The sequence below is a fragment of the Camellia sinensis genome, chromosome 5, assembly GCF_055761805.1.
Source record: "Camellia sinensis isolate YWXY chromosome 5, ASM5576180v1, whole genome shotgun sequence".
NCBI lineage: Eukaryota > Viridiplantae > Streptophyta > Magnoliopsida > Ericales > Theaceae > Camellia > Camellia sinensis.
Genome location: NC_138965.1, coordinates 186,452,741 through 186,467,973, shown reverse-complemented (window position 1 = coordinate 186,467,973; position 15,233 = coordinate 186,452,741). Strand labels below are relative to the sequence as shown.

The following is a 15,233-nucleotide window of genomic DNA, read 5'->3' as shown; positions in this document are numbered from 1 at the left end:
TTATCAAATTGATGATTTTACCATTGAAATTGATTAATAGTATCTTCAATTATCCTTATTTGGAATAAGATTCAAAATTTAAGGTCAAATGTGTTACAATTAAAAAGTTAGGAATCAAAATAACACGATTTCAAACTATAGAGAGTGTTAGTATAATTCACTTTAAAAAATTTCAAAATGAGTTAAATCTGACCAAGTTGCACTGCAAGCTCAAATCCTGAATTTTGTGTGTAATTGTCCCAATCTTAAATTTCTTAAGTGATAAAAATGAAAGAAAAATAAATATACTTAACAGTCATTTTTTTTCTTTAAATAAAAAAATCGTTTTTATAACACTAGCCTTTAGAGACGACCATTAGAGTGGTGGAAAAAGAGTTTTTACTCTTTAGTCTATTTTTTACTTTTTTACTCTTTTTTTTTTTTCATATCCTTTTAGGGGAAAGCAAGACTTGTTTTTGCCATTAAAAATGTTATAAAAAAGAGGCTCTACAAAATGTCATGTAAAGAAATTTTCTTCAAGAGCAACTGTGCACAATGTACACATATTACAAAGAAATTTCACTAATAAACTTCTTTTTCCCTGGGATAATTCTGCCCAGACCCAAAAACAACAAAAACACTGCTAGTGCTCTCTCTCTACACTTCTCCGCAACAATTATCTTCCTTTTTCTTTATTAATCAACAGACACTATGCTTGTAAAAACTTGAAGAATGTAATGATTGATGCATTAGTAGTTCATCATCTACCATGACCATTGATCAGGTACTGTAAGAAAATAGGATGTCATTGCTTTCCGGAATCTTTTCTTGTATTGTTTGGGAGAAATAATGGTTGGGGAAGCATTCCTGGGGCCTCCAAGTATGCCAGATGCCTTAACCCATGTCTCCAAATGCTTGTCCCATGTATATTGTCTGATGAAATCAATGATCCCTACAACCAGCTCCTTCCGCTCCTCATCCACCCCAACCAGCAAAGAATAGTCCATCACATCAACAGACTGAACCAAAAAAATTTAGAAAAAAATAATCAATGGCAATCATCAAAATTCAATGGACTTCAACTATCAACTTTAGAAGATGAAGGTGAAAATGGCCAACAGCTGATAGAAATATTCCACGATAATTTTACCCTCAACAACTTTTGAATGAAGTTAACGAAGATGTTAAAATTGATCAAAATGAGGTTAGCAATGATTATTTCGGTCGACTAATAAAAGACTAATTTTCAGCAAAATTATAATAGCACGTTATTATACACGTCTAGTTTATTAATATCAAACGTTATTAATGTTGGACTCTGTGTTATATACATAAATGTACAGAGGGAGAACTAGAAGATAAAATGTTTCCATACTTGGAAGTTAAACAAAAGGAACCATCAGCCTAAAGGACAAGTTGTACCCTGGATTCTAGACTCAAGTCCCCACCTTGTATGGCAAATTCAGAAAGTCAAAAGAGAGGCACTTTAAGAAGTACGAACACAGACATGGACATGGACATGGACATGGACATGGAACACACCAACACGTAAATTTGCAAAATGCAGAAGACAACAAGTGGGGGACATGAGCAAAATATTTAGCTTTATATATTAAATATATGAAATATTTCATTAAAAGAGAATACAAAAATGAAACATAACACTTATTCCTAAAATTTTAAAGAGATTAATAGATACAAATCTATATTGCTTTTAATTTATCATCGTATCCTATCCTCTAAGTTATCTTGTTCAAACTTATAATATGTTTTATGTATGTCTAAGCTATAAACATGTGTGTTCTCAAGTATCTAAAGCATGTCTGGTTCTAAAAATGTTTAAAAATAAGACACATGTTAGGAAGTGTACAAAGAGTGTCGGTGTCCCATAGAGACACACCACTCTCTTAGAAGTGTCCATGCTTCTTAGGAGGCACTTTTACTAAAAACTAATGAGACATTCATCAATGGAAAAGAGCCAATGGTTCTTAGTACCCTATGGTCCTGGGACATCTCTACCTCAATCTGGTCTTATCCGGTGTATGGTGCCTTTATATGGCAACAAAAGATGAGATGATTGGGACATAAATTTGAAAGGCCTGTAAGAATATTACAGCCAACAAATGCTTCAAAGTATGAGTTCAAATTTCAACAACACTTCAAATTTATGTCAAAAACACCTTGAAATCAAAGTCAGGACCATGATGCAATCATGACAATGTGATGCTAAAACCACTTGCTTACCGCTAGAAAAGATGTATCATTCCAAATAGCTCGCTCTAAGATTCTTTTGGCCTTGCTCTCAAGAAAAATGGGTTGTGTACGAAGTGTTTCTAGAAGATTCATATCTAGCAGTACTTTGTTTGTCCCTGTTGTATCCGCATTGTAACGAGACCGCTCAGAGCCCTTAAGATCATAGACCCTCGAGATACTTCTTTTGAAAAATACGTTTTCCATAACCATCAGATCCATTTTTGTTTCCTTGCCACCTTTTGAGTGTTTGACAGTGACCTGCAATTTATACTACCATTTAGAATCATAACAACTGAACCAAGAACAAAAGAACACACACATAACCACACTGGCCTGCCAGAAAAGGAATGATGAACTAACCCGATAAATACCAAGAATTTTAGCAAGGCAGGTAGGACTTCTCGAGCTGAGAGAACCTGTCAAATACTTAAAGTACTCCGGTGCAAATTCCTCGAAAGAATCCAACTCAGTCTTCTGGACTTGTTTAATTATAAATCTTTCATCCAAAGACTTCGCAAAGTACACATAGCTCTTTCCCCCTTGAGCACTCCATCTCTTGCAGCGGCTCAAGGAACGTATAAAATCCACTTCACTGGGGCAGCATTGCTTTCTAAGAGCATCAAACTGCTTTGCAAAATAACAGGTGATTGAAAACTTCACTTTGCCCCCACCAATTAAAGACTCGTCTTTGAAAGAAATTTTCAGATGGGAAGAATTCTTAGGATCTGTAGATGAGACAGTAATTATCAATGAAGCATCTTCAGATCCATAACTTCCATTGATGTCACTGGCATTCCTGCTTCTTTCATGCCCACTCGGCCTGTCAGCAATCCAATCCTCATATTTGTTGGAACTGAGGGCATAGGATATTATGCTAGTAGGTTCATCATCATAAACAACAACTAGATTATTTTGGCCAGTTTGTGGAAGCAGCAATCGTTCCCCATCAGACATAAGGGATGCAGAAGAGATAAATGTGGATGTGGAATTGAGTGAGAGATTTAACTTCTGGGCCTCCATGGGTAAAACTTGAGAGTAAGTCCTCTGTACATTAGAAACTGGATCTCTAACCATACACCTGTACTCTCCAGAAGCATGAAAAGATCCAAGTGTTGACAAATGCAATGAAGATGGGGGAAATCCTTTCCTAATTCTTTCTTGAAGTCTCACAGCAGAGTCAAAAGAATACCCTCTTGCCGGAGTCGTTAGCTTTCTAAGAGTTGGATTGCCTGTTTGATTTATCACCTGAGGTCCATCTGCCCGTCGGGTATCTGTTCCCAACATAAGTTGATCATTTCCAGTCCATGCAGAATCTATTTTATGAGACAGATTGGTGGAAGGTGAGGGGATTGTATCTGAGGAGGTCGTACCAACCATAATTTCCCCATTAGAGTGTAATTCTTCATGTTTGTAATACTGACCTGAGGTTGACATGGATTCTTCTGGAACACCAGGCTCAGATGGCAAGTTAGGCTCACACTTCTGATTTGGCTGTATACCATTCTTGCAGAACTCTTGTGATTGTGAAGACTCCAGCACACTTTCTTCAAGACCACGTTCCGGACTGCCATCCTTAGAACACGACTCACTTCTCCAGTCTTTCAGCTCAGCATAAGATGTAGTATCCTTTGCATCCTTGGAACTAAAACTCCTTGTTGTAAGAAGGGAATCCAAAGAATAGAACCGGCGATCCCAAACATGTGAACTAATTACAAGGGAATGCCTCAAGCGATTAAGCTCAAGAATGTCCACAGATGTCTGATCAAATGGTGAAGTCTCTTCACCAGCTGGTAGAAGCAAATCCTGTTCATGAGAATGGAGATTAGGTCATGCACAGTTGGAAGCATTTCTTCTAAGAAAAGTTAAAAACTAAGATAGATAAATTTATACCTAAACCCACAAATAAATAAATAAATAAATTTAGTGTTCATATTGAGATATAGCCTCAATCACTAGTGGTATTTACCTTGTAATCATTCCTCTCTTTTATTAGAAGGCTTTTTAACTCCATGATGTGGTTATCTAGCTCACTTGCATCAGATTTTTCATGTTCCAAGGACATATTTTTCTGTTCAATGCTGTCAAGTACAACCGATAACTCTGCATACAGGGCTTCCATTTTACTCAGAAACTGTGAAGGACAAAAGAGAAAGGGTTATATTATCATTATTTCTTTGAAAGAAGAAAAAATTATTTATTAAATTATATATATTTATAAATATATATATATATATATATAAATTTAACATCAGATTCAAAGAAAACCAGAATATAGCAAAGTTAGGTTCAAAATGGCACCTCTGCTGCCTCTTTTCTTATCCAATTCTGTTGAACATGGCCATTGAACTCCAGCATTAATAGTGGCAAGCGGACAGAAAGAACATCAACAGGAGAATAACGAAAGAACGCAACCCTACTCCCAAACCTGTTGAAGCAAAACAAAACATGTCACTAGTTACAATCATCACACTCTGCAATTCAACAAATTTCTCAACCATCACCATTATCACACATAACAATTGACAATCCCAATTTGACAAATTTCTCAACAATCACCATTATCACACATAAAAGTTGCAAACTGAAGCAGATTCTGAAAAACGTACCCATAGTAACGGAGGCAGTCCTTTTGCAGAGAATGACCACAGCTTGCAACACGATTAGCAGTCGCATGGTTTGAAAAACTAAGTTCTAAAAACTTTCCGAAGGAAAGTCCCCAAGCAGCATGTGACATAATCACTCTCCGGGTTGCTGGTGGAACTCCATCTATCTGTGCGCACTTAAGGCATCGGTGCCACATCCATATCTTCCCGTCACGCTCCCCAGGTAGCTTCACAGAGGGAAGGCATCTAACATTTATTGTCAGGTTTCCCTGCTGCTGAGTATAGCATAAGACATGGGCTTCAGTTGGTTCTTTACAAGATCGGCAGCTAGATGTCTGGCAACACAGAGCAATTAATTTGTAATTTTTAGTTTATAACCAGGCATCACAAAGATTAGAAGAAATGAACCTAAACTTGTTACCTGACCAAACAGATCATCGCGAAGATACTTCCCAAGTGGCTTATCAAAACAGCCATAGAACTTGATGCGAAGGAGTCGAGAGCGCTCACACACAGTTCCATTTAGCACACAACGGCTAGAAAAGGATACCAATATGCTCTGGTGACTGTCTGTTGCTGAATAGTATTTACTCGAGGCTTCATTATCATCAACCCTGTCGGGCCGTTTAAGTTCATAAGCTTCCCTTGGTGGCCTCTCATCTTGACCTGTGATCTCCAATTCCTGACGGGTATAATTTACAATCCCAGAAGGAAGCACGCTGGGGTCCTTTATATCCTCCAAAGCCACATTAGATACTATATTATCATTGCATGTACCAGAAGGTACATATCCAACTCTACACTCCATCGAGGTGGTAAATGAATCATGACCAGGATTACAATGCTCATACGATAATTCCTGCAATCCAGAATCCGAATTGAGACCAACAAATTCTTCATTAATATCTTGGTCAGAATTAGGGATAACTGAAATGGCATTATTAGCTGTTGTCCTCCCTGGTATGGAAATTGAAGGCTTCGTTGTCATTATGGGAAGACTAGCACCCTCATCAGAAAGGAAGGAACTTTCCAAGGATAAATGATAAGCTGCAAAAATTGCATATTGAACAACATGCTTGACCTTCTTCAGTTCTTCATAACACGAGCCCTTCAGCAGTACCTGCAAGAAGTTATACATAAAAGGTTAAGCAAGAAACATCTTCTAGGTGTTACTCGGAGACAACAATAAGAACAGAAATTATGTTTAAAAGTACAAAGGCTACACCGTATCTGTTGGAGATAATAATATATTATTATCTCCAACAATATCCACAAATATGACAAGAAATAATATATATATATATATATATATATATATATATATATATGGAGAGAGAAGGAAAGAAAAAAGAGAGCAAATTTAAGTACAAAAATTGCTAATTTTTAGCCAGACGATACTATGTACTACTGATGAAGATGTTTTTAACTCTCAAATTCTCAAGTATCTAGCTTTTTGACAAGCTGTTCCCAGAATCTGGAAAACCATTCCCCTTGGTAAAGAGCACTAAATTCTGTAATAAAAAGAAAACGACAATCTTTTCAATTTAAAACAATTTGACTAAACAGAACGGACAGATACATAGGGAGGAGGACTAGAGATTCTTCACGGATAATAGTAACCGAACATAAAAGCCAACGAAGTGAGGAGAGAAGCAGAACAACAATATTTGCACAACCCAACACCATCAAATAAGAAGATAGAAATGCTTGAATGTTGGAGAACAGACTTTCTTTTCATTTACTTCTTGTGATAGCATTGCAAAACATGTAGGTACTAATCCTAACAAGACATAAAATTGCAAAAAAACAATAACATTGTGGGCCACTTCTAAATCCATGTGAAAGAACATGAAGATCATATTAACGAGTACAAAGGTATACTAGATGGGAGTGTACACACTATGCATGTGGACATCAGATCTTGAAAATGTAAAACAGAGGCACCATCATTGAAAAGAAACATGGGAGTGAATGGGATAGTAGACAGAGATGCGGGCTTAATCACTCGAGTAGTAAAGAGCAGGTGTGGGCACCACATCACACCACACATCGGATTTGACTTTCCGTGTTTGATTGTGAATCATTGGTCTATAATTTGGCAGTAAACCCTTTTTCCCACAAGTCATTGAATTCTATTTTATCTTTATTGAGGGACTATGGAAAATTTAAATGACCAAATCTGAATAACCCACATGTTGCCAAATATAGACCAATTCACTAAACTTGGAGCTGCCACCTAATTTTTAGGGAAAACTATAAAACCCTAACTCCATGTTAACTTAAGCCAATGATCCATCACAACCAAAAATCTTGGGAAAGATCATTGATTGAGCACCTCTTTTGCCCAATCTAACAGATTAGACTCTACTAGTTTCTTTTCATAAGATTTATTTCAATTTTTAATTCCACATACTCATTTTATTTCATCTAATCCTTTTAATCTAACCTACCATCTAAGTGAGATGCGCAATATAGACTATGTTACCTAAACTAGAGTGTTTCCATTGTTGCAAAACTCTTTTTGATTCTAAGATAAGAAGCTTTCCAAAGATGGGGTGGAAAGTTTCCTAACATATTTTTCTAAAATTAGGTAGAAGAACTCTGGTTAAGGATGAATTTCTAAATATCTATACATTGCAGTGTGACCTCTTTTCAGTAAGTTTTTTAAAAGAAAAATTGCAAGTGATCGCAGTATGATCCATTTCCTAGTAGCAGGAAACTCCTACTGGGGTGACGCATCTTGCTCAAAAACTTCATTTCACTCTCTTATGTAAGATGATTGTAAGAAACTTGAGCCTGTCGAAGAAAACTCACTCCCAACTAAGATAGAACCTCTCAAACATACAACTCGTAAAGAAACAAAAGAAAAACAACTCAAACTTATTCTAGTACTTTGTATTTACCTAACATTTATCTATACTTAACAAAGACAATTTGTAGTTGACATCAATCTCCACTAATAATTCATATTTTAACAAATATATTACAACTAATTCAGAAAAAATATTTGTTAAAATATATTTATATGTTCAATATATAAAATATATACACTATGCTCCCGGCCTTAGAAACTTATATATTCCCTCACTCCCCGGCTCTGGCCCCTCTTCGTGCAACTAAGCTCAGAACCTCCCCATGAAGAAGGCATGATCCCCAATTCATGATGCGTAAAGCCCCAACATCCCTTTCTAAGAGTCCTTCAAAAAGAATCTTTTAATCTCCTATGTCAAAAATGTAGGTCGTGAGGTTCCTAACGACCTCGTATACATATGACCAATATAATAATGACATCAGACTGGGTATAAACTGCATCTCCAAAGAATTTGAAGGCATCACTTCAAACAAAAAACTAGAATAGCTTTCATCCAACAAGTCCAGGGAAAGTGGTACGTAGTTAATCTATAATTTTAGCCCCAATATCATGGCAGACTGTAATGAAAATGTCAGCTTTATCAACATCCTGCTCTATGTCTGCAAGGGCTCCAAATGAATAAAATGTGCACTGACTCACCCATGTTTAAAATAAAATAAAGTGCAGTGCTAGAAAGAATCAGAGAACTTCATTTCACAAGAGGAATGCATACAAGCCACGTGCTTAGTTACATCATATGTAACGAAACAAACTCATACAGAACTTAATATCTTCCAAGTATCAAATGCAATTGAAATTAATAAGAAATATTACCGTGCAACCTAAACGCCTAGGACAACCTTCAAAAAACATCAAGGTTTTTGAGGGCTTCTTGAATTGATTGGCTTTCTCAAGCGCTTTAGATACCTTTTCCAACCGAAAGATTTCACAACGTCCCAACCGTGTCGCAGAAATAGCATCAATTGACGGAGTTATAAGAGCACCAGTGCACCTCGCTATGCGCTCCAATAATGGCCTTTTAACATTCAACACTAAAGAGATCTCCTTTTCCAACAGATACTGTTGGGCATATGAAGATACACTTTTTTCTACAAGCAGCACATTTGGACTGTGTGCCTCTATCTTTGACACAATCATCTTCAGATGATCAATTTCCTGCTTAAAGAACAGAGTTCAAATTCCATTATAATTGCTCCAATCTCACTAGAAAGATGAATAAACAAGCCAATGAAGAAAAAAAAGAAACCTGTTGCAGTAATGTATCAAAAGAAGAGAGCTGATTAGGAACCCTATGGTACTCGAGTGCTCCTCCTAAAAGAAGTAATCTGGGGTTTTTGTATTGTGAAGTCATGCGCTTGTGTTTAATATTCTTTGTACAAACTATTCCTTTAACAAGTGTGCTGCATGCACAAAAAATAAATAATTTCAATACTAGTGATGCACACTGGAGAAATACAAGTAGATAAAATATCTGAAACATGGTGATACAAAAACGATTAAATAAACAAAAGAAGATAAAAATAAAAATCTTACCTCTCATGAGGACTTCCTGATGCTATACACTTAACCTTTACATAATCTCCGGGATCCATACTGCCCCCTCTGCTAGTATCTGGTCTGACAAAATTTGCAGCTTGCCATGCTATTGCGGTAACAATGTCAAGCCAGTCTTCTGTGCTGCTTTCTTTGCCCACCTTGAAACCCTCCCCCTGTAACAATTGTAACACAAGAGCCCTAAAATGCCCCTGTACCACAGCTCTCAGAGATTCCTCATGGCCCCCATTTTGTCTATCCTTTGCCGCAATGCTAGCAAGGCTACTACTGGATGAAAACGCCACACCTGATTCTCCAATCTCATCATCCTCATCATCATAAGCAAATAAATTACTTTCTGATTCATCATTGTCGTCATCAGGTGGTGGAGGGAACCAAATTAGACCATTGTTTTTGAAATCCAATGGCTTTTGCAACGTGTCACATTCGTCCCGAAATATTGACAAATCATCAGTAATTTCTGTATCCTCAGTCCCTCTCATTGGCCTGCTTATAACAGCCATTTTGTCTTGATCAAAGGGAACATCATTATGAGACCTCGGAGTTCCCACTTCTTTCTGCTGTACAGAATGGCCAACTCTATTGGAAATCCTAGAGGGGCTGTCAGAAGGACTTGATCCCACTGACTTATAACTGTAAAATTCATGTCTAGCACTAATGCTACTTGCATCTATATCCGAAGTGTCATTATAGTATTCACTGGATGGGCTGCAAAAGTATCCTGCAGAATCCTCAGCCTTTTCTTCATCACTCCTACATTCATAAACACATTATTGACTAATCATTCACCCAATGAGAATCATATTCTAATCTGAGACTCGGAGAAAAACTAAAAGCTCTTATAAGAATTTGGAAGGCATCACTTGGCCAGCATGATATAATTTCTTCAAAAATAATCATAACTAGGGCCGATTGGTGCAACTTATATAAGCTGCTTATAGCTTTTTTTAATTTGAGAGTTAGTGCCCAACTATTTGGCACATCTTTTGCTTACAGCTTATTAGGTAGAGAAATAAGCTAAAAAAAGGGAATTATCTAAAAGCTAGAGGAGGGGCGTTTTGGCTTCTTCTCTGTGATTACCAGCTTTTAAATCAATAAGTTGTGCCACGCTGGATAATTGTAAAGAGCATGAAATTAGGTCACCCAATTAAATCACTAAGTCTTAACTTGAGTTTATTATACTCGCACCAAGAAATCAAAAAAATAAAAAATAAAACAACATAAACAGAATTCGATCCACATGTATGTAAAATAAAACCATTAAATTTTAAGCTTGCAGGTTCGTGAACTAAGAAAACATAAATTATTTAAGCATTTTGGCATAAGAACTAAGAAAACCGAAACTTCATACCATCGAATTTTCTAAAAAAATAAAGATAATCTGAAAAGGTATTTCTTTGTACCTGCTTGACGAGCGACGAACAGAGACTGAAGAGGAATGATCAGTAAATGAAGTAAAACTGCTTCTGGTCAAAGCATGGGGGGAATAACCATCCAACCTTTCACCACTAAAACTCGGCGATGGAGGTTCAGGGCTCTGTCTGGGAGACTCAGAAGGATAGATTTTATCACTATACTTTCGTTCCCCTTCATTCCTAATACTAATCTCTGAACAAAACTTGCAAGACTTAATAACAACCTGAGTACCCACGTTGCTTTTTGCATCACCTGACACAACATCCAAAGAACCATAGGCACGTACACAATCCACACACAACATCCTACCACATCCTTGGCAATGGAACTTATAGCAAGTGTCTGCAAAGTTCAATTCACACTTGCAACACATTCCGCAATTGTTATCAGGCATCTCAAATTCGCTGGATAAAGAAGTCAAATCACTTGTTCCCCAAGAAATCCTAGACCTAACGTTCTCTATCAAATCTAGTAGAGAACTATCAGGTATTCCCATAGAAAAAACCAACTCCTCCTCAATACAAAAACTGAATCCCTCTTCTTCTAATATAAAATTGAAATTAACAAAAAAAAAATTACAACTACTAAACCAAATTTATCTGATTCCTCTGGTATAAAAAACAACCCTGATTAACAGAATAGAAAATTATGAAACCCAACAAGAAAAAAAAGGTGGGTCATGATTACAAATGATTTTGATTTTTTTTTTTTTTTTGTGGCTATTTTAGGTAAGGACAGTGAAAGGATCTAAACTCCCCCTGGAATCACAAATTCTCAAAGGAGGGAATTGATGGGTACAATTAAATTCACAAAAGATTGGATTTTGCGTTTACACCAAAAAGTAATCCAAACAACAACAATGACCCGTTAATTTTTCTCTTATTTATTTGGTTTTATGATCTGCGTGAGACTACCAAACCCTAAACCCCACTACCCGATCCCAAAAACATCAAGACTACAGAAACAAGATCCTCTATAAGCGACATGATAGATAAAATTGCAACTATAATCCTCTAAAGTCGAGAATTTAATCGATATGACAGAAAATAAACCCTACCCACCAACACCAAGTACAACAACAACAACTACTACAACTAACTGCTGAATTCAGTGAATTTGAAATGGAAAAAGGGTCAGAAAAAAAAACCCTTGAAATCAAGTGAAAAAAGGGGAACAAATTGATGCGATTACTGATATTACATGTGTATAACAAGAGATTTAGCAAGTAGAATTCAATACAGAAAAGGGGTTAGAGCTATAGAGAGAGAGAGAGAGAGAGAGAGAGATTTATTAAAGGATGAATAGGATGAGAAGGAAAAGTAGGAGAAGGAAGAGTACGGAAGAGGAGGTTGCGTTTGTGGCTCTAATCTCGAAAAACAGGTCCTGTTCTCTCTTGTTCTGCTTCTTCTTCGAACCCAACAACACCACCATTTCACTTTTCATACCCAACCTTCCCGGCAAGGCTTTCATTTTCATTCCCCACAGACAAAACAACTATTATAAAACTCTCTCTCTCTTTCTCTCTCTCTCTCTGACTTTATCTTATGCTTTTTCCTTTCTCTCTCCATATCTCTTTCGCCCATGGAGGAGCAACCCCCGGTCCAAATTTGGACCGAAGGGCTGTTTGGGCCGTCAATTCATAATAATTTTAACGGTTTATTTTATTAGATATTTTAGATATTTTATTTATTTAAAAAAATTTATTAATAAATTAATTTGATAATTATAACTTATTTAATTTATTATATTTTTAATTAAAAAAATTGTATCTTTAAAAATAGATTATATATTTTTTTGGGTTAAAAATGTAATAAATTAAGTTATAAATCGAATCAATTTAATTTTTTGTGTAATAAAATATACAAAGTATTTAACAAAATGAACAATTTAAACTCGTAATAAGTTTCACAAGTTTAAATAACGTCATTCAATCCAAAATCTAAACTAGAGGGATCGTCCTCCTTCCTTTTGATGTTTTGATTTTGATTTTGATTCGATGATTTAAGAATAGTTTGCTCATTCACTTTTTAATTAAAAAAGTTAAAATTTATTAAAAAATTAGTATGTCATATTACACATGTCAATCAATTATTTATTTTTCCTATAACTACCTATAATCTATTTAATTAAAGAGTCATTTCAAAGACTATAACTTTTTTTCATTTTATAAAAAAGTTAAGCTGTGTTTGGAAAAACTCTCCAAATACATTTTCATCCCTTATTTTTAGTGTATTATTTGTTTAGAATTTTCAAAAATTAATTTCATACTTACTTTTGAAAACTTTTTCCAAAGCGAAAAAATTTAGGCTAACCGATCGTCCTCCCAGACATGCGGCGAGTTGACCAGAACAATACTATTTTTTTTTTTTTTTTTACAATTGGCTCTTGTTATTTTTTATATTTTAAATAAAAAAAATCAAAATATTTTAAAATTCTTTATGAGTTTTGAATAGAATTTTGAATTATGTGTTTGGTTATGAGTTATAAGTTTTTGTATCAAATATCATATATATATCACATCAAAAATTTCCCATTCAATTTAAAACTCATTTCAAAACTCATTCACTAAATAAATTTTCTACACTCAAATCATAATTCTAAAACTCACAAACTCAAAATACAACTCTATTCTCAAATCACATTTACAAAACTCTACCAAACACTACCTTAATAAGTCAAAAAATTATTGAAAGATAATTATTTGGAAATAAACTTATTTAGTAATTTTTTATTTTTTTTAATTAAAAAACGTGTTAAAAATTAGTTGGTTGATTTTTTATATTAAATTTTTAGTTATTTTATTATTTAATATGTGTTTAGTGATGCGGAATAAAACTAATTTTTTAGGTAGCTTATAAGATTAACGGTTCGAATTATCATTATAAATTCAAATGGAATTTAAAAAATAAAGGGTGAAACACCAATAAATCTCAAAATGTAATCTTGTGAATTGTTTAGTCTTTTTTTTTTTTTTATGAACCCAAAGGTCTCATTAAAGTAGAAATTACACAAAAGAATAGTTACTTACATATTTGGATTTAATTTTTTAAGGATAAAAGTGAGTTTCTCCAAATGTAAAATTACATATTTGGGCAATCCGCATTATAGAAGATTTGCATTTTCGCTTCTTTTGAAACAAATCTCACATTACGAACAAAAACGTAACAACTCCAATGTAACACATTAAAAAACTCTTCAGTATATTTTTCTCAAATGTAACAAATATTAATAAAAAAAAAATTCTTACTGTATTTTTTCTAAACATAACACTCCAATCAATGTAATCTTAAACGTAACACTCTAATGTAACATATTCCAATGTAACACATACAAAAACACTACAAACTTCTTAATGTACTTTTTTCAAACATAACACTCACAGTTGAAATTATATTTGCTCAAATTTATTAAGGAATTTTTGTACTTCTTTTGGAATGGTTTAAAGAATCCCTCATTATTTTGGAACAGTTTGAAGAATCTCACATCCTTATCTGGAGTGTTATATTAAAGTGTTACATTTTATAAAAGTACACTAAGAAGTTTTTTTTGTGTATTATATTAAAATGTTACACTAAGGAGTATTTTTTATAGTGTTATATTGGGGTGTTACATCAGAGAAAAGTACATTAAGAAATTTTTTTGGGTGTTACATTAGAGTGTTACACTAATGAGTTGTTTTGAAGTGTTATAATGAAGTGTTACGTTTGAAAAAGTACACTAAGGAGTTTTCGTGTGTTACTAGAGTGTTATACTAAGAAATTTTTTTGGAGTGTTATGTTTAAGAAAAATACATTAAGATTTTTTTTTTAGATTGTTATATTAGAGTGTTATATTGGAGTGTTGCAATTTAAAATTATACATTTGTCCAAAACTTATTAAGGAGTTTTTGTACACTTTTTGAAATGTTTGAAGAATCTTACATCCTTTTAAAATATTTGAAAAATCTCATACTTCAAGTCATTTTTGTATTTCTTTTGATAATTTTTTTATAATAAAAAAGATTCTCATACAAAAATTCATCTCAAATTTAATTATCATAAATTGTGTACCTTACCTTTCTAACACACACACACACACACACACACACACACACACACACACACACACAAAAAAAAAAGAAGAAGAAGAAAAAGAAGAAAAAGAAAAAGAGAGAGAAAGAAACATAATAGAAATAAGGGTATAACTGTAAATCCAATTTTCAAATAATATATTAAATTTATCTTTCCAAAATCAATGGAACTAATTGGTATATAAGAAAATTCTTGGCACTAAATAGATTACCATTGCTCAAAATAGAATTATAGGTAAATTTTCCAAAAATAAAATATGAGAAGCTATAGAAAATAATAATGTAGAGGGTAATGTTATATGATTAATGAACTATGTTATTTTTTGTCACGCCCCCAAAATAATACAAATAATTCAACTCATAAGAGAAATGAATATAATAGAATTAGTATACTTTCACATATCAGAGTCCATATTACAAAAGATGTTACATGCATTATATATTCATAAATGTTCATTCTGAATCTACAGTATGTAACATAAGTTAA

General features: G+C 34.1%; 1 protein-coding gene across 2 annotated transcripts; it reads right to left on the bottom strand.

Moving 5' to 3' along the window:
* Nucleotides 1-494: 494 nt before the first annotated feature.
* LOC114313716 (putative 1-phosphatidylinositol-3-phosphate 5-kinase FAB1C) lies at nt 495-12,258 on the bottom strand. 2 transcript variants are annotated; one of them, XM_082870786.1, is made up of 12 exons: nt 10,665-12,258; nt 9,241-10,014; nt 8,954-9,107; nt 8,521-8,862; nt 5,257-5,955; nt 4,839-5,170; nt 4,531-4,657; nt 4,199-4,363; nt 3,654-4,035; nt 2,593-3,545; nt 2,224-2,490; nt 495-998 (listed from the first exon to the last, which is right to left on the bottom strand). In XM_082870786.1, exons 1-12 carry the CDS (start codon nt 11,171-11,173, stop codon nt 744-746), a joined length of 4,959 nt encoding a protein of 1,652 aa, XP_082726912.1. In that variant the 5' UTR covers nt 11,174-12,258; the 3' UTR covers nt 495-743. The 2 variants fall into 2 exon arrangements, with proteins under 2 accessions (XP_082726912.1, XP_082726913.1); XM_082870787.1 differs by having other exon boundaries at nt 2,593-3,503.
* Nucleotides 12,259-15,233: the final 2,975 nt, after the last annotated feature.

Excerpts from the sequence above, each read along its gene's own strand:
- LOC114313716 (XM_082870786.1), bottom strand. The coding sequence starts at position 11,173 with ATGGGAATACCTGATAGTTCTCTACTAGATTTGATAGAGAACGTTAGG. Across the intron at positions 4,658-4,838 it reads GACTGCCTCCGTTACTATGG|GTTTGGGAGTAGGGTTGCGT; the intron begins GTACGTTTTTCA and ends TTGCTTCAACAG. Across the intron at positions 4,364-4,530 it reads TAAGAAAAGAGGCAGCAGAG|TTTCTGAGTAAAATGGAAGC; the intron begins GTGCCATTTTGA and ends TGTCCTTCACAG.